At 36.3% G+C, this 19,455-nt stretch overlaps 1 protein-coding gene across 1 annotated transcript in view; it reads left to right on the top strand.

Moving 5' to 3' along the window:
* LOC150075004 (uncharacterized) overlaps positions 1–19,455 on the top strand; it is a 1,344,778-nt gene that overhangs the window by 1,218,124 nt on the left and 107,199 nt on the right. Inside the window, exon 30 of the mRNA XM_090389033.1 lies at positions 13,028–13,132. Within this exon, the coding sequence (XP_090245159.1) occupies positions 13,028–13,132 (105 nt within the window). The remainder of the gene's footprint in view (positions 1–13,027; positions 13,133–19,455) is intronic.

Below are 19,455 nucleotides of genomic sequence, written 5' to 3'. Positions count from 1 at the left end.
TGTGGGTAGTAAGTGGATGGCCATTGCACAAAACAGAAGGAACTGGAAAGTTGCTGGAGAGGCCTTCATTCTGCAGTGGATTGAAAATGGCTGATGATGATGACTCCATGCTCAACTTGGATTCCCTAGATGAGATACACTTCTCATCCAATCCTGTCCTGGATTCAGCAGGTGATATGCACTCTCTATGAAGGTGGATTAGATATCTGCTTCTGGTCAGTCCTCAGCCACAGAAATTATTTGGTTGATACTGCAATCAAATCAGCAGCCCCTACATATAATCCTGCCCCATCAGTCACCTATATTGACTACAGGCAAATTATTCATACTAATTTATGTTTGCATTGACAAGATTTGTGGCATTGGCAGGTGACAAACAAGCTATATCATGTTAAGCCTCTAATTAAACTATGGCAATCTACTTTGCACAGGGATCGCAAAGAGGAAGTTGTTCTCGACACATTCCTTTCTGGTGAGAAAGGAATCATCTGAGCCATATATATTCAGTCAGATTTTATCTGACAATGGCATGTATCAGCAGATTTTAAGTTTTTACAAGCTATTAACTATTTTATATTATATGTATACACATATAATATAAAATAGATAATTTATTCAAGACCATTTATATACTCTTATACTGCATTTCTGTATATATAATCTTTTGATGAAGTAAATGAATTGAAAGGTTACCAAAATCTTGATCTTTTATGAAATTTTAACTTTCCTCTTCAACATTATAACTTGTAGTCATTTTTGTGCCATAAAATAATTTGAAATATACAGCCGATTCTGGTTATTTGGAACACATCAGGATTAGTGCCTTTTGGCCCAATTAAGTGGCTGCCTCAATTATGCAAAGTTCCACCTAAATAGTTAAAAGTACAGTGGACACCCCCCTGCTTTACAACTGATTCTCTGTACAATCAATTCACATTACGATGGACTCACCATAGTACAGCAGGCCCCCGTTATAATGCGGTTCACTTTACGCTGTTCTTATATTATAACCCATATCTGACTATAACGCTCTTTTACAGATTGCATTTTTGGCATATTTAACGAAATCGTTTCATTTGATGGTCGATAGCTTGAAAATGAATAGCAAAACGGCATTAAAATGTTTCTCACGCCAACTTGAGAAATTTTCCCATGCTCAGTGAAATTTTCTCGCATGCTAATTTAATTGCAGTACAGTGAATTGTTACGTAGTTCTGAGATCAACATTTTAAAAAATGTTCAAGTATATTGCTTGAATTGCCTTATATGCATTTATCCGAAGTCTAGTCATCACTCAGTACAGTATTAAACATGCATAATGGACAGTTTATTTGAACATTGTATCATAGTTAATGCAACCAACGCAGTTACATTTTCGAAGAGTTAATAATGGCAAATAAGAATGAAAAAACAAAAACGTCTGGGTGCAGTACGAAGACTATAAATGTAAGAAAAAGACTGAATTTGAAAATTAAATTAGACGTTTTGAAGCGAATCCATTCCGGTCAACGACAAGCAGATGTGTGCCATAATTTAGGACTTGCAAGTTTAACTGTAAGAACAATTATAAAAAAATAAAGAATTAATTTTAGAAAGATAGCTGTTCCATTGCAAACAACTAGGGCTTGGCTGGCTATTAGGATTGAAATGGAAAGACTTTAACTAATTTTATTGAAGATAATATCCAGTGCAGAATTCAGTTAAGTTAAATATTATAAAAAAAAAGTGAGAGAGAGGGAGAGAGATATTAGTCAATATGATGATCTGAAGAAAACTCACCTAAAAAAAAAAAAAAGTGGAACCATTTAAAACTGGTAAGGGCTGGTTGAATAGATTTAAAATCCAGGGAGAAGCCACAAGTGCAGATCAAGGAGCTGAAACTTTCAAAAAAGAACTTGTTAAAATTATTGAAGAGGGATATTATGTGTTATACTTCTCAACAAGTTTTTAACATAGATGAAGCAGGACTTTTGTGGAAACGAATGCCTAAAAGAAGTTTCATATGGAAAGAAGAAATAAACATGCCAGGTTTCAAAGCAGCGAAGGATCCGTTGACTTTATTGTTGGGTGGTAAAGCTGTGGGTGATTTAAAATTAATACCCCTTTTAGTTTATTTGGAAGAGGGCCAAAGTTCAACCCAAAATCGACACATTTTTCATGATTAAATTCATCAATTAAATTAAATCAATTAAAAAAAACAATTTAGATCAATTAAATTCATGATTTTAATTGGAATTTTAAGTTTAATTTTGATACGTAAATAGTTACCACATAATTATATACGTATGTAATGCAGAATATTTTATATGTTCCAGATAGCAAATTTAATATTCCATAGCAGTTTAATATTTAGATAGCAGTTTAATATTCCAGATAGCAAATGCTTAATCTAGGTGTACTCACCTTATACAATCTGCAATAGTTATTAGGGTGAATTGATGGCTAAATTTTGGGTTGAATAATTTAAATTATTTAAATAATTTAATAATTGAAATTATTCAACCCAAACTTTAGCCATCAATTCACCCTAATAACTATTGCAGATTGTATAAGGTGAGTACTGTACATTAAGCATTTGCTATTTGGAATTTAGTCTAACAATCACGGTATTTTAAGAACTCTATAATTTCTCATATGTACAAATATTTGAATATTAAATATTTTGACAGACATTTGTGCATCTTTTCACTACCATTTATTATTGATTAGGAAATATCCTATGGCACCGACCACAACTCACAAATACATGTTACCTTATGGGAATGCAGCGCTCGCTTAGTGCGGATTCACTTAGCGCTCTGTTTTTCGGAACCAGTTATCAGCGTTAAGCGGAGGTCACCTGTAAAGTACTGTTCACTATATGATATGTAGTGAGCACTGGTCATTGTGATCATGTTTGTGAATTGAATTTTAATTCTATTAAACAGCGATGATTCTAATAAGGGAAAATGGGAGGAATACCATATTATCCACAGGCTATAAAAGCAAAGATATATTAAGCACAAATTTATGCTTTATTACCTTACCAATTAAAAGATTAAATGATACATGAAAATTGGAAGAATATTTTCCACAGGTTAGCAAAATAAAAATAAATTTATGCTTATGTGCATAGCTTAATACGTACTGTAATATGTACATACAAACTAGTTGATATTTCTGTTCACTGACATTTGGGGGAGGGGTTAACATTTAAAACAGTAAAAAAGATAAGTAATCAATAACAAAGAACACGGCCCACACAAATTGCAACTAACACGATACATGCAAGTGAGAATGGAGTAACAGGTTACGAAGCTTAAAAAATAGGAATGAAGTGAAGATTCTGAAAATTTGTTTGTTTTTTATATGATTGAAGATTTCATGGAAGGGGGAAAACGTTTCACCATAATAATGTAAAAACTCACAGAATTCCAGCTGTCGGTATTATCGCAAATTCAATAAGATCGAGTTTACTATCCATTTATAATAGATTGCACTAACAGAAAAGCCCAATAAACCGGAAACTGCTAATTGTTTTTATTGTTTTATGGTTGTGACCTCCAGAAATCCAACCGGACCACGTGGTATGGTTGGAGACAATTGTAGGGTAATCTCGAGTGCTGTGGTCTCCTGCCTCGATTAAACGCCATGTTGTCTCAATTAAGCAGAGAAAACCCTGGCTATTTTCTTGATTAGGTTCTGTTTGAGATTTGTCCCAAATAAATGGCTGCTCTGATTAACCGGTTGCCCAAATAATCAGAATCCACTGTATATCATGTAACTGTATGTCTGTGATGCAAGAAATTAGAGCCGACCGGGCTAGCCGAGTGGGTAAAGTGCCTGCCCGGCAACCCAAAGGTCGCGGGTTCGATTCCCGCCTCGGGCTTGGATCAAAGTACTGCAAAAACCTTGGGAGGTGCAATATGGCCACAGAAGCCGATGCGCCAACAACTACCAAATCAAAAAAAAAAAAAAAAAAAAAAAAAAGAAATTAGAGTTCCCTCATAATAATACTTTTTTGTGATGCCATTAAAAAAAAAAAAAAGAGGCAAGAGAATTGCTCCAATCATGTACTCTTTTTTATTAGGTTAATGTCCCTGTGCACAAATCCTCTCTTGCAGTGGATTCCACGTTTCTGTGCACTCCTGGTTGGATAGTCAATTACAGCCACTCCCTGACTTACATAAGGGTTGCGTTCCACTGAACTCTACATAAGTTGAAATTTCCCCCATGCTTGAGCAGCACTCGCAATTGTGCTCACTGAATTGACTGAAGCAAAGAAGAAATGTTTGATGAACATGTAAATAGAATTATTTATTCAATTTTTTTTTTTTATCTCATGCACAGGAAAAATTACAAAAGTATACAAAACTTTCAAAATTATAAAATTGCAAAAAAGAGAGAGAGGAGACAGGCATAGCGTTAGCAAGTTTTACCTTTCGAGCATCATTGCCAGAATTAACTTTCCAGCTGATAAGCATGCAGCTGCAGAAGATGAAGGCTATGGAGATTTAGAAGGGGTTTTTTCCAGTACATCACAAAATTTCTCAGCAGCTTTAGAATCGTCACTGACACTTCACTGCATACTTTAATGTTTTGGAAACCAGCACGATGTTTGAACGTATTAAACCACCCATTGCTTGCCATGAACTTGGTTTGGGGTTCACCATACTTATCCTTAATATCTTTATAAATACTTCTTGCTTTTCATGTTCTTTTATACGTGAACTGTCCTTTAAAATAGTATTCACTGTTGAAGCAGCGAGACCTAATTCCCTTGCAATAGATGACAAACTTTGTACTGCTTCATACTTTTTAATCATTTTCATCAATTTTGATTCGTTTCCTAGCACTGCCAGCACTTGCACTTTCTGTTGGTCACTTTCCCTTCATCATTGTAATACATAAATAGGAATGAAGAGAAGTTTCTGAAAATTTGTTTTTTTATATGATTGAAGATTTCGGTGAAGGGGAACTCATTTCACCATAATACCGTAATGAACACCGTAACCCACAGAATTTCAGTTATCGGTATTATCACAACTGCAATAAGATTGAGTTTACTACCTATTTATAATAGATTGCACTAACAGAAAAGCCCAATAAACCAGAAAGTGCAAATTGTTTTTATTTGATGTTAGTGACCTCCGGAAATGTGTTTTAGAAAAATATCACAAAGACATTCAAAATTGATTCTTATAACGGAACATATGGTAATGATGAAAGGTAGTGCAATTTCCATTATAAATATGACCTTTTAGAGAGATAAATAGCTTAGTAATATAGTGAAAATTTTAACTTCCAAGGACTTGGAATAAATTACAAAAAAAAAAAAAAAAAAAGTGTTATTGTGTTCACATTACAATATTTTCACAAAGAAAAATCTTTCTTTATTGCCATCCTATTTCCACTTGAGGGCTTGTAGAAGGTTGATAAACCCCCATATATAAAAACATTAATGGTAAATTAATATTTTGCATTTCAATTTATACCCCACCCCCATGCAGATGCACTGATTTCTAAGGTCAGGTAGATAATTGCATTCTGTGCAGCACAATATCAGAAACACGTAATTTATAGTATATCTAATTTTGAAGGTTTACTTTATTGTTTAAATTTATTTTTTAATTGTATACATTTAAGTTTTATATATTATAAATTATATATATACTTTATAATATATAAAATACAGGTGGACTTCTATATAACTAAATCTATCGTTCGCTTGAAAAAATTTGTTAAACAGAAATTTCGTTATAACGAAATAAGACCTTTCCAACAATGAAAAATACTGTAATTCAACATTCAGAAATATAGAAAAGGTTGGGAAATAAATCAGAAATAAGTGGGAATAAATAAATTTTCCAACATTTTACTGTACATCATTCATAAAAATGTTTGCATTTGTTTAAAAATTCAAATATATTTTCTGGTACATTTTCTTCACACTTGAAGGCCTCGACACAAAGTTTCAAATGCTGTCAACCTTTCATGTTTGGAAAGTTTAATATTGCCCTTATTTTCATCCAACTCATCATCGATATTGAATACTCTTCAAAATGTTGGAGTCACTTGGATATTCAGCTACTATGACATCATTATCAACTCCTAAAATTCATCAAGAACAATTTCTCTACTGATCAAACCTCTTGCTTGGAGTTTTTCCCAAGATTTCTAAATATCTTGTATCATCTTGTACCTCTCATTGCTGTTAATATGTGTTTTTGCAAAACTTTGCTACAGTGGATGAAAGGATGGTTGAGTGGGAGAAGACAGAGGGTGGTAATTAATGGGTGCTGCTCTTCGTGGACTAATATTATTAGTAGAGTCCCACAAGGTTCGATGTTGGGTCACCTGTTGAATTGTATATTTATCAATGATATTGATGAAGGTATATCAGGCTTAATGTTGAAGTTTGCAGATGATACAAAGGTTGGCAGGGTTGTTAATGACAGTGTGCTACTGCAACAGGATCTAGATAATTTGGGCAGATGGGCTAAGAAGTGGCAACTGAAGTTTAACCTTGACAAATGCAAATGCAAAGTACTGCATATGGGTAGAAGTAACCCCAGAGAAACGTACAACTGTGTGGTACTACACTTAAGTTGGTAGAAAATGAAAAAGACCTGGGAGTAATCGTGCAGTCAGATATGAAGTTTTCTGAGCAATGCAGACAGGCTACCAGGGCAGGTCATGGGGTTTTGTCAATGATATATAGGAATTCTGCTAGCAGGGAAAAGGAGGTGATTGTCCCTCTGTATAAGGCAGTGGTCAGGCCACGCCTTGAGTACTGCGTACAGGTCTGGAGGCCTCATTTTGGGAAGGATGTAGATTTGCTTGAGCGTGTACAGAGAAGGGCAACAAGATTGATGAGGGGAATGAAGGGATCCTCTTACCAAGAGAGGCTTAAGTTCTTCAAATTGCAGTGGCTGGAGACTAGGCACCTGCGCAGTGATCTGATTGAGGTGTATAAGGCCTTGAATGGGTTGAGCACGCTGAATTCTGATGGGATCCTTCCACTTGTTCAGATTACGAACTTAAGGGGGCATAAATTCAAATTAAGAAAAGACAGATGTAGAATAGATGTGCGGAAATTTGCCTTTAGCCAGCGGGTGGTTAATTGCTGGAACAAATTTCCATCTGTCATTGTGGAAGTTGATAGGTTAAATAAATTTAAGGAGGAACTGGACAGGCAATTTGGAGGGAATGGTGTGATTTTTTTTTTTTTTTTTTTTTTGGCTGATGCTGCATAAGCTCATACACTTTCTTTCTTGCATCACATGCCACTACTATTACTTAGCTTTTGAGAAACAATTCTGAATCGTTGTGTCTGTCATATCTCGACTCCACACTTTTGCCAAATCTGAGATGCACACCTGCAAATCTATAACAGACTCTATAGGTTGGTTGGTTTCTATTCTAAGTATTATATTTTTTTTTTGTATGTGCCTTCGGCAGTGCGTTTTCAAATTCTCGATAATGCCAGTTAAGACAAGGTATTCATAGGGAAGAAAACAAGCTTCACACTCTTAAGTTTCGAAATTACTGAGTGAAGGTGGGGCAGGGCAGTTGTCGATAATGAACACTTTTTATTTTTTTTTCTTTTTGTTTACTTTCGTTGTCTTTCTATTGAAATTTAAAATCCACTGAAAATTTCATCATTCAAGTTTTTTGTTATAGTTGTAGTACAATTCTCCTTTGAAACATCGTGGTTGTTTACATTTGCCTATTACCAAAAGCTTCAGTTTTTCATTCATTTCCAGCCATATTTGCACCATCCAAGACCAATATTTTTACCACCTAAACATTTATCACCTTTAAATGTCAGTGTCTTGTTCGGCAAACATTTAAAAAATAGACCTGTTTCATAGACATATTATTATTATTATTTCGTATGGCAAAAATGAGGATACATTTGTAACAAACAATGTCAAAAAAATAAGTAAATTACAATAAGCCTAAAAACAATATTTACAGAAAAAAATTATAAGTAACATTTGATGAATTAAAATGTAATGTCCAGTTTATTCAGCCACTTAATAGCATCATCAGTAACACTATGTAGATCTTGGATGGAGCCTTCAAATCTCCTCTTTGGGCACTCCGAGATGACATGCTGGATGGTCTGGGGCACGTTGTCACAGTCACAGAATGGGTTTTCAGTTTTTCCCCACTTATGCAGCCAAAACTTATTATTAACAACCCACTTATTGCATCTTCCGTGATTTGTTCGGATTCTGTTCAGGGATATCCATTCCTTTCTTGGTAAGTTGAAACCTGGAATAATCCCAGGTGGTCGGGATTTGAAGTAGTCCAGTCTTCGCGCCAGGTCTGGTCAGCATTAAAATGTGACTTGATAAGTTTCTCGCCTAGCTTCCATGAGGGGTTCCTAGACTTTAATCTCTCCGGCTTCTGGGGTTTGCAATCCTGATGTATGGGCAATTGAGGATTTCTTTGACATTTCTGCCATTCTTTCAGCAGGGCTATTTCTCTTCTTATATGAGGGGGATAGATGTTAGATAACACTGGTAGCCATTTTAAAGGTGTCGATTTAATGGTGCCTGATATTGTCCTCATTGTGTCATTCAGTTGGGTATCAACTTTTACAGAGTGTGCACTATTAAGCCATACGGGGCAACAATATTCTGCAACTGAGTAGACTAGGGCAAGGGCTGATGTTCGTAGCACCGTTGCGTTTGCTCCCCAGCCTGTTCCACTGAGTTTATGCAAGATGTTATTCCTAGTTTTTATCTTTGCTGCAATATTACAAAGGTGTTGTTTATATGTCAGTGTTCGGTCCATTATAATTCCCAGATATTTTGAGCAAGGGTTGTGTTTCAGTCGTTGACCTTTATATTCCACTTGTGGCATATAGTTAGCCCTATGATTATCCAGATGAAAACAGCTAACTTCGGTTTTATTTAAATTAGGTTTAAGTCGCCATGTGTGAAAATATTTATTCAGGTTATGAAGATCCTTTGTAAGTACAATTTCGGCTGCATTGAAGTCAGTAGACTGGGCAGTCAGGGCTATGTCATCTGCGTACATGAATTTCCTAGAAGCAGTTGCTGGAAGATCTGCAGTATAGATATTAAATAATAATGGGGCTAGAACTGATCCTTCTGGTAAACCATCATTTAATATATAGGGCTTGCTCACTCTGCCATTTAAGTGTACTTCAAACACTCTGTTGCATAACATATTGTTAAGTAGGATCGCGAGGGGCTTACAAGGAATAATCTTCAAAAATTTCAGAATCATTCCTTGTCGCCATACTGTGTCATAAGCTGATGTCAAGTCCACAAAGACTGCAATGGTCTTCTTCTTATCTTGGAATCCGTTCTCGATATGGCTGGTAAGTGCCAGTACCTGATCGCAGCAGCTTCGGCCTGGTCGGAATCCGGCTTGTTCAATTGGTATGTGTTGGAAGGTTGTGGTTGAAATTCTATTGTAAACCATTCTTTCAATTAATTTATAACATATATTTAAAAGTGCAATTGGGCAATAATCTTCAGGGCAAGATCCACTTTTCCCAGGCTTTAGGATGGCAACTATTTTAGTTCTCTTAAACAAAGACGGGAACCTACCATTCTGCAAGATGTCATTAAAAAATTTAACTAGCCAATTCAGAGCTCTTGGACCACAATGTTTCAGGAACTCTGGATATATTCCGTCCACTCCGGCTGCTTTGCCTGGTTTTATTTCCTCAGAGCTGTTGAAATCTCTGCAATTGTGAATTCTCCTGAGAATTGGGAGGTTGGTTCAGCCAAGGATAGTCTAGTTCTTAATTCCTTCTTAAGTTTTTTGACATCATCTTTGTTAGTATTGGTTGGTCTCTTGGAAATGTTGACAATTCTCTTGGCTACTTTTCCTGGGGATACTTCTGAGCTCTTATTAATATATTTGGGAGTACTACTTCCGAGTTTCCTCAGAAGTGTCCATGCTTTTCTGCTTGAGTGTTGGAAATTCATACCTGCTGTCATTATGTTCCATTTTTCTTTCCTAGCAGAGTCTAAGCATTGCAATAGTTCATCAGCAATTTCTATTCTATTGCTAAGTTGGTATTCTTCATATAGCTCATCACATCTTCTGTTCCAGCCAGGAATGTATTCTTTCCTATATCCTCTGGGAATATGTTTCTTTGCTATGGAGCATATTAAACCAACAAATCGCTTATAATTGTCGGTTTTTGATGGGATCCATTGAATATTGTGATCCACCTCATTAGTGAAGGCTTCCTAGTGAGCTTTTCCAAAGTTCCAGCGAGGTACAGGCTTTGATCTTACTATTGGAACTTCGGTACAAATTTTTACAAGAATTGGTCTATGCTGACTACGAGGAAAATTATTCAAAACTTTCCTGCTACACTGCAAAGGTCTTCCGCACTCATCTCTTGAGACAAAACAGAGGTCTGGGTTGGTATCTTTGTTCCATCTGCCTGAGTGAAAGGAACCTTTCTCTTTTGCATCATACATTAAGAAAACATCCTCGACTTCAGACCAGACCATCACACCAAGGACATCTGCGTTAGTGTCAGCATAGCCCCAAAGAGTACTCCTACTGTTGAAATCTCCCATAATAATTGATGGACCAGCGTTGATGAATATGTCTCAAACCTGTTTCTTTCCAATGGGTACAATCTTTTTCAAGTAAGGCATGGTGCTTTTTAAATTTGCCCAGTTAACCAAAATTGACTTTGAATGTTTTATGCCCCAGAAAAGATGCATACCCATAGCCATTAATGGCCCTGATGTTGGCATATTTTGGTCTCAAATCAACTTCACTCCCCCAAAAAAACAGCTTCATCTACATCTTCATACAGTCATAATTTTGCACGTTTCCAACTGGGTCCCTTTTCCTCAAACAGAGAACTGAAACAGTTTTTCAGAATGGTTGATACATTGTTTGCAGGGCTAACAAATTTTAAAGTGATTTTTTTTTTTTTTAATGCTGCAATCCACACTCTTAAGTGCCTCCATTTTTTCCACTACACTCAGGATTTTCTCTTAGACACTGCAAGTTTGCTTGCACAGCAGCTAAAACAAAACTGATTTAGGGACAACTTGTACCTACCATTTAAACAGAGACAGGTGAAATTTAGTGAAAGCATGAATGACTCATTTCTGCAAAACTACAGAATTCCTAGATAAAGGAAAATCACTCTCTCCTAATTCTCTAATAGGGTGCTTACTGTAGAAAACAGGTTGATCACAGCCAATGTCCGCATTAGGAATATGCCTTCATCTTTGCCATTGACTGTGGAACACATAGATAGCAATTGATCAGATTGATTTCTCAGTGCAGTAGAGGCACCTGTATAGATTTTATGGGCACCACTAAATTGTGGAATGTTTTAACTCTTTATTTGTGCTTTTAAGAATTAATCCCTTTAGCTCTTAAAAGCTGAAGGGACTAATTTTTAATTAGCTCTTTCACTTTTAGCTCTTAATTCTTGCTTTCTACAGCATCAGCTCTATTGCCTAAAGGCCAGGGGGGTGAACAATGCTTACCCAATTCTCTTGAAATCATTTTGTTATATGGAAATTTTCTCTGTTACATGGAAACTATTTTCAATGACCAAGATGAAATGAAAAAATTTGCTAAATAGAAAAATTTGCTATATGGAAGTTCGTCAAAGAGAGGTCTGACTGTATTTGTCTTAAAATAGAAGTTTATATACAGTAGAGCATCAATAATCTGAAATAATTGGCACCAGGGGTAGTTCGAACTTTCGATTTGTTTGGATTTTCAAATTTATGAAAAAATACTGTTCTGGGGACTAAAAAGAAAAAGGATTTAATAAGTTTAAAAATAAAAACACTAAGTTGTACTTACATATTTTTATTCATAGGTAACAAAACAAATAGAACTTTCAGCCACAATAACACATATCTATAGGCATTTAACGAAAATAATTACTTATTTTTTGCTGCACCATTTTCGAACTTTGTTTCGTTATTGCCAGTTGGACAGCATTCAGTTTGTTGATCGTTTGCCGATTTTCATGTACCATTTAATTTTGTTGATTGTTTGTCAATTTTCATGTATCATTTAATTTTGTTGATTGTTGATTTTCATGTATCATTTAATTTTGTTAATTGGTAAGGTAATAAAAGTGTATATTAGTGCTTTATGTCTTCATTTTTAATAGCCTGTGGATAATATTTCTCCTATTTTCCAATATTATAATTATTATTATTATAAATAGCCATAAATAGGCAAGGAAGCCTGAGGCTTTTGCTACACCAGCCAAAAAAAAATTTTGGAGTTACCCCTGAGAGAAGAATGATGATATCCAGCTCAGGACCCTGGGTGTCCCAAGCTCATACTCACCAGATGTGAGCCCCTGGGGGTAATTGCTGTGTAATAGAATCAAAAGTAAATTCACAAACTCAATCACAATAACCTGCACTTACTGTAATTATTTTATGGCAGCAGCATAAAAATACATAAATACTGGCTTGTTCGGATTATTGACATTTCAAATTATTGACTTTCAGATTTTCGATGCTCTACTATATATGTATAAAAATATGAAAAATATATGGATAAAGAGTAGCATGCAAGATCTTGAACTGATTAATATAGGTACTCCTCAGGTTGAATTTATTAAAATGCCATTCGACCTGCATCAGGTCGAATTTATTAAAATGCCACTAGGTTAAATGAAATTTTTTGTTTTTAAAGAAATTCAAAATTTTATATAAATACAGTATTGATGTTAGTTACTTATTTCAGCACTGATTTACTCACAATACAAACTTTGATGACATTGTTAAGATTTTTCTAACAGAAAAAGCAGAAGAAAGAATTTTTCCTAGAAATTTATATTTAAAAATTAGTTTGTAGAATTTTATTGCTGGAATAAAATCATTAAATATTATTTGAGTTATATTTTTTGGGCTCCAATTTTTTTTTTTTTTTTTTTTTTAGCTCTGGGCATGGTGTCTAAAGTGCCTAATGAAAAAAAGGTTGGCCCTGCTTATATATAAACTGAGAAATGGAAATTATTTTGTTTTATTTATTTTATTTATTTTTTGTCTAGTAATGCCTCTGCCCTTCCCACTGTCATCATTTTGGACAACTTACACCATGTTGGATCTTTAGGAGAAGTTTTTAATGGGTTTCTTAGTGCAAAATATCAGAAATGGTGAGGATTACTAAATGAATTCTGTTATTTGTTTTGATTCTGTTTGGAATTAGAAACACACACACACACACACACACACACACACACACACACACACACACACACACACACACACACACACACACACACACACACACACACACACACACACATACACTAGTCAATACGCTTTGACCACCTACTTAATAGTGGGTATGTGCTTTTGCCACACACACACACACTCTCTCTCTCTCTCTCTCTCTCTCTCTCTCTCTCTCTAGTCAAACACTTTGACCACCTACTTAACAGTGGGTATTCCGTCCCATAGATCTCTGATATCACACGGTGGAGGATCCAGACTCCGAATCTTTCTGTCTATGAGATGTTCCCAGAGATATGCTGTGGGAATCATATATGGTAAAGTGGCCTTGTTGGTACATAGAAGTCACTTTTGTGTTCAGCAAACAACTCTCAAACAATAACTGCAATGTGAGGGTGTGCATTATCTTGCTGGAAAAAGTGCTTTATCGTGCCTCCTGAATGTGCCATCACCATGAAAGGATGTGCATGATCATTTAAAATGGGTAGGTAATTTTAACATTCAGTTGTGTAATCGAGAGGGGTGTGAGGGCTCCAAGAGATTCCAGAAAAACATCCAAACACCACTACCTGCCTGATTTTGTTAGATCTGGACATCAGAGAAGATCCTTTCTGCAGTTTGCCACCATACCCTCCATCTACCATAGCAAAATATGAGATTCATTGGAAAAGGCAACTTTTTTCAGTTGTTGAATGATGCCATTTATATCTAAACTTGATATATGATTGGCATGGTTGTAAGCATGGGTGCCTTGACCAGGCACCTATTCCAGTGGCCCTGTGGAGAAAAGGTTCATCGGATTGCGATCTTGGAAACATTGCTGATTGTCCTCTGATTAAATTCCATGTTCAGCCATCCACTGTTTTCTGTCTATCAGCTCACACAAAGCAGGACAGCCTCTGTTTACTACAACCATCAATGAAGTATAGGGCATCTGCCCGGTTTCTGCTTTAATCTTAGCTCTGTGTTTCCCGCTGTTTTGGCTTTCTGTATAATATTGCAGCCTGGTTATACTATCAGAGTTTTCAGTTATAATTGATTCTTATTTGGTGAAATTGTATTTTGGCTATTTTAGACTTATTTTTATAATTTTTCTGTTTTAACAATCTGAGGTCTACTCTCTTGTTCCAATTTCATTTTATCTCCACGATTACTGTTCTTATAATGTGTCAGCTATATTTAAGTTCTCACAACTTATTAATCTAAATAACTTTATCTAGAATGTTTTTATCATTTTAAGCTTTATAAACTTTTTATATCATATACTCTTCCACAATAATATATAATTTTATAGTTTTAATTATAATTATAATTACAATTATAATTTTATAGTTTTATATTTTACACCTTTTTGACTTGGCGCATTATAGCCTTAGATGCTAATGTGCCATAAAATCCTAAAACAGCCAACCAACCAACTGTTCTTATTCTTTGCCTTCCATTAGATATTTTGTTTTTATGAGTATATTCTAGTGATATTTAATCTCCCTGGATTTGCTTGGATGTTACTGGCTGCTAAGTATTTTGTTTCTGCATGGTCCCCTATTTCACACACATCCTGCAAGACTGTATAGTGGTTTTTGCTGCTTGTCACTTGTTTAGAAAGTTCAGGATTTAATTCCCGTGACTGGTAGAATTTTTACAATCCTTTTCAATTGAAGATGTAGTTAGTCAATCTCAGGCAGATGAGTAGAGTTTTCTGAATTTTTCAGCCAGCATAACATGCAGATCAGCCCTATTACTGAATGTGCAATTGTATGTTCCCTATAATTAGGGAACATACTATATTGGCACAAATAATCAGAAGAGTTCTGATTATTTGTGCCAATATAGTTAGTTTGAGCAGTAGAGATACATGGCACTTTTATCATTGATGCTCTGTAATTAGTGGCTTTTCATTAAAAAATCTACAGCGACAAGCAGAAAGCAGTACAGCTAAAAACACACTCCACGATCAGAACCAAAGGCAACTGTAAGACCACATTTGAAATATTGTGTCCAAGTATCGAGACTACTCTGAAAAAAGACACTGAGCTTCTTGAAAAGGTCCAAAGACAGGCAGCTTGAATGGTGAGATCAGCAAAAAGGCAACCACACAAAGAAAGATGGATTATGTGGGCTGCAGAGTTTAGCAACCGGGCATCTTAGAGGGGACCTGATTACATTTTATAAGGTTCTGAGAGGGGTAAATAAAATGAATGAAAGCAAAATTTTTGCTATTATAAAGAATTCCAGAACAAGGGATTGTGAATTCAAATTACAGGGGAAAAGATTTAGACAATTTTGTAGAAATTAGTTTCTTTTTAGAAGTTCAGAGGTCGACTGTACAGTTACTTACATAAGGAGGGAAGCACATAATTTGTCTGTTTTCTTATCTACCCCCTTCCTTTTTGCCAGTGCATTAAAAGCTGTGGTTTCCTTGCACTAAATGGCTAATACTAATGTTAATACTATATCTTTAAATCTATAGTCACAGAAGCCTGTGTATGTGAGGATTAATCTAAAAGTAATGTACACTGTGCTCCTCACTCCATATTCCTCCATGATTGACATTCTTCAGGATAATAATTGGAAGTTTAACATCAACATTAGTGTCCTTGAAATAGAGCTCGTGCATTGAATCGTATAGAGGCTTTTAAAAATGGATAGTGATATTGCTTCAGGTTCAACTTATAGTTTCAGATTCAGATCTTTTATCAAAATTGAAACTTTACTTTGTCAAAATGAGCAGCAGCCTGGAAAACAAGATGCGGGATATTTCAAAGACTGCTGGGAGTCATTGCAGTAGAGGTAAACACATGGGTTGTGTAAGGGTAGCTAAGAACAGGAACAGGTGCATGTATACTTGCGTGTACACCAATGCTAGGTGTTTGGTAAATAAATTTGAGGTATTGCTCAAAGAATAAAAGGTGGATATTGTTGGGATATCAGAGACATGGTGTCACACAGATATAAGGAATGCAGAACTGGAATTTGGGGAGTACAATGTGTACAGAAAGGATAGAGAGGATAGGAAGGGAGGAGGGGGTTATGCTATTAGCCAAGAAATACATAAAATCCAAGGAAGTGAAGCCAGTCGACATCGCTGGACAGTGCAGTGTTGAGTCAGTATGGTGTGACATAAGCATTGGGAGATCAAAATTGAGAGTAGGAGTGTGCTATAGGCTTAATCACTCTGATGAGTATAATAAGAAACTGTACACGGAAATAGAGTGGGCCAGTAAATCAGAGAGTCTTATAAGGGGAGGGGGGATTTTAATTTCCCAGATATTGACTGGAATTTGTGGGTTGGTCACTCACACACTAGCAAGTGCTTTTGTGGATTTAATGGATGATTGTTTTCTACATCAGCATGTTCAGGAGGCAACTAGAGGGAGTAATACTCTTGATCTGATTATCAGTAGTGATTCTTCATGCATTAAGAATCTGCAGATAAAGGAACCACTAGCTGGCAGTGATCACAGTGTGCTGAAGTGGGATTTACTCAAAGAGGTAACTGCCATCAGGGGTAAGGGAAGGGTTTTTGCTCTCGAAAAGGCAACTGCGATGGTCTGAGACAGTATTTATATTCTATACAGTGGGACCAACTGATGATGTTACCAACAGCAAATTCAAAATGGGAAACATTCAAAGAACTTATCTTGGAAGCTACTAGGCTTTACATACCAACTTAGAAATATTGTTCAAGGTTTAGGCCTAAATGGATGTCAGATGAACTAATGAGACATATGGCAGAGAAGAAAAATGCATGGGATACATATAAATTAATGGGTGACATGGTAGATATAAGCTGGTCTGTAACCAAGTCACAAAGGAGATTAGGCAGGCAAAGGCAGATTATGAGAAATCCTTGGCAAAGGATGCAAAGAAAAACAGAAAAGAGTTCTTTACCTATGTAAACTCTAGAACGAAAGGGATGAATCAGATTGGTCCACTGGATATTGATGGCTCAACAGTTGAGGATCCTGCTCAGGTGGCTAACAAACTAAACGAGTATTTTGCAACTACATTCACACATGAGGAGTTATTCAGGAAGGGGAATGCCAGAGATGAAGTAAACTCTGGCAGTGAGCTAGATGATTTTGTAATAACTGAGAGGAAAGTGGAGGAGAAATTGTTGAGGATAAACATAAAAAAGGCACCTGGGGTGGATGGGATCTATCCAGTTATATTACAGGAGGCAGCAAAGGAAGTAAGCAAACCCTTAGCCATAATTATGAGAGCTTCTTTGGACTTAGGGGTGGTACCCATAGACTGGAGAAGTGCAAATGTGACCCCAATTCACAAAGGAGGATCAAAGGGCAACACAAGTAATTATAGACCTGTGAGTTTAACTTCTCTTCCAGGAAAATTAATGGAGGCACTAGTTGAAGAAGCACTCCAGGATCATCTAGACGAGACTTCAGTTATAGCTCTGACACAGGATGGTTTTGTTAAGGGAAAGTCTTGCCTGACCAATTTGATTGGATACTATGATGCAGTCACAAAAGAACTGGATGCAGGGAATAACTTTGATATTATATACTTGGATCTTAGAAAGGGCTGAGAGGTGGCAAATGAAGTTTAACGTTGACAAATGTAAAGTACTACATATGAGAAACAGCAACCCCAGAGCAACGTATCAACTCTGTGGTACTACACTGACAGTGGTAGAAAATGAAAAGGACCTGGGGGTAATTGTGCAGGCAGAAATGAAGTTCTCTAAGCAGTGCAGAGGTGCTGCAAGAGTAATACATGGTGTCTTGTCAATGATATACAGGAATTTTTCCAGCAGGGATAAGGAGGTGATTATTCCCTTGTATAAGGCAATGGTCAGGCCACACCTTGAGGACTGTATACAGGTCTGGAGGCCTCATTTTAAGAAGGATGTAGAGCTGCTGGTACGAGTACAGAGAAGGGCAACAAGATTAGTGAATAGAACAAAGGGTTGCTCTTACGAAGAAAGGCTTAAATTTTGCAAATTACAGTGTCTGGAAAGGTGATCTGATAGAGGTATATAAAGCCTTGAATGGTTTGAGCATGCTCAATACTGATGGGATTCTACCTCTTGCTGAGAATAATCACCCGAGAGGGCATAAATTCAGATTGAGGAAAGACAGATGTAGAATAGATGTGCGGAAATTTGCCTTTAGCCAGCGGGTAGTTGGTTGGTGGAACAGACTTCCATCCCTTGTTGTGGAAGTTGATAGCCTAAACAAATTTAAGGCTCAGCTGGACAGGTATTTCGAATGAATGGAGGGGTGAAATGGAAGTGGGTTTTTTTTTTTTTTTTTTTTGGCTGATGCTGCATAAGCTCGCTTTCTTGCATCATATGCCTCTACTAATGCTAATGCTAAACACCAACATAAAATTTATGAATTGTTGCAGAAAGTGAATCATACATCAACAAGGCACAGCATAATTTCATGCTAGTCTCAAAGGTTTCATCAAGGTCAGACCAGTTTTGAAGACAAATAATGTTCAAGTAATAAAGTAATAAAGTTAATTGTCTCACGGCACCAGGGGTTTCCCCCATCTCTGTGTTGTATCTTTTGTGAGTGACACAGAACTCTGTGGAGGCCAGAGATTTAAAAAGTGTGTGGGGAGTGGTCTGTTGTGTAGCATTATGTACTGTTGTTTCTCTGACTATTTAGAATTTAGCCATTGGGCCCCTATTGGGACTCACCACTGGCCACACTTTGCCACAAGGAGGCAGGTCAAAAAGGGGTGTACACTAGAATTTGGCCAAAAGAGATTTACAAGAAAATGATAGAATTTAGATGTTATTAGAATTTGGCGGCATTGTTAAGGGGTGTTCTCAGTCGGTTTAGTGAGGAGGGGTTCCCACATTGTTCCCATATTTGCTGTCTGTAAAACAATCAGCAAAGCACAAAAAAATTGCAACACAGTTACCCATAATTAAAAATAAGAAGGCAAAGAGTTTTGAAATACATTTTTGCCATTTATGAGAGTTGGACCTGTGACTGTGAATGAGAAATCCCGATTAATTCAATGGAAAAAATCTGTATTTGCCAAATCCCTCTAAATGTTGCTGGCAACAATCAAAGGTGAAACAAATGGTAACAATGGCATATGATTATGAGGGCATTATTGCCACTGATCATATAACAATTGGAAGATCAGTAACTAGAGACTGTTATGCAATATTTCTTCATCAGAAATTATGCTTGAAAATTAGTCAGAAGGCCAGAGGTGTTGGATGCTGCGTGCTCATGCTGCATGACATTGCATATACTCATATCAC

Source organism: Mastigoproctus giganteus, chromosome 14 (genome assembly GCF_048544385.1).
Source record: "Mastigoproctus giganteus isolate SK-2022 chromosome 14, ASM4854438v1, whole genome shotgun sequence".
In the NCBI taxonomy this organism is placed as follows: domain Eukaryota; kingdom Metazoa; phylum Arthropoda; class Arachnida; order Uropygi; family Thelyphonidae; genus Mastigoproctus; species Mastigoproctus giganteus.
This window is presented reverse-complemented; position numbering and strand designations above follow the sequence as displayed.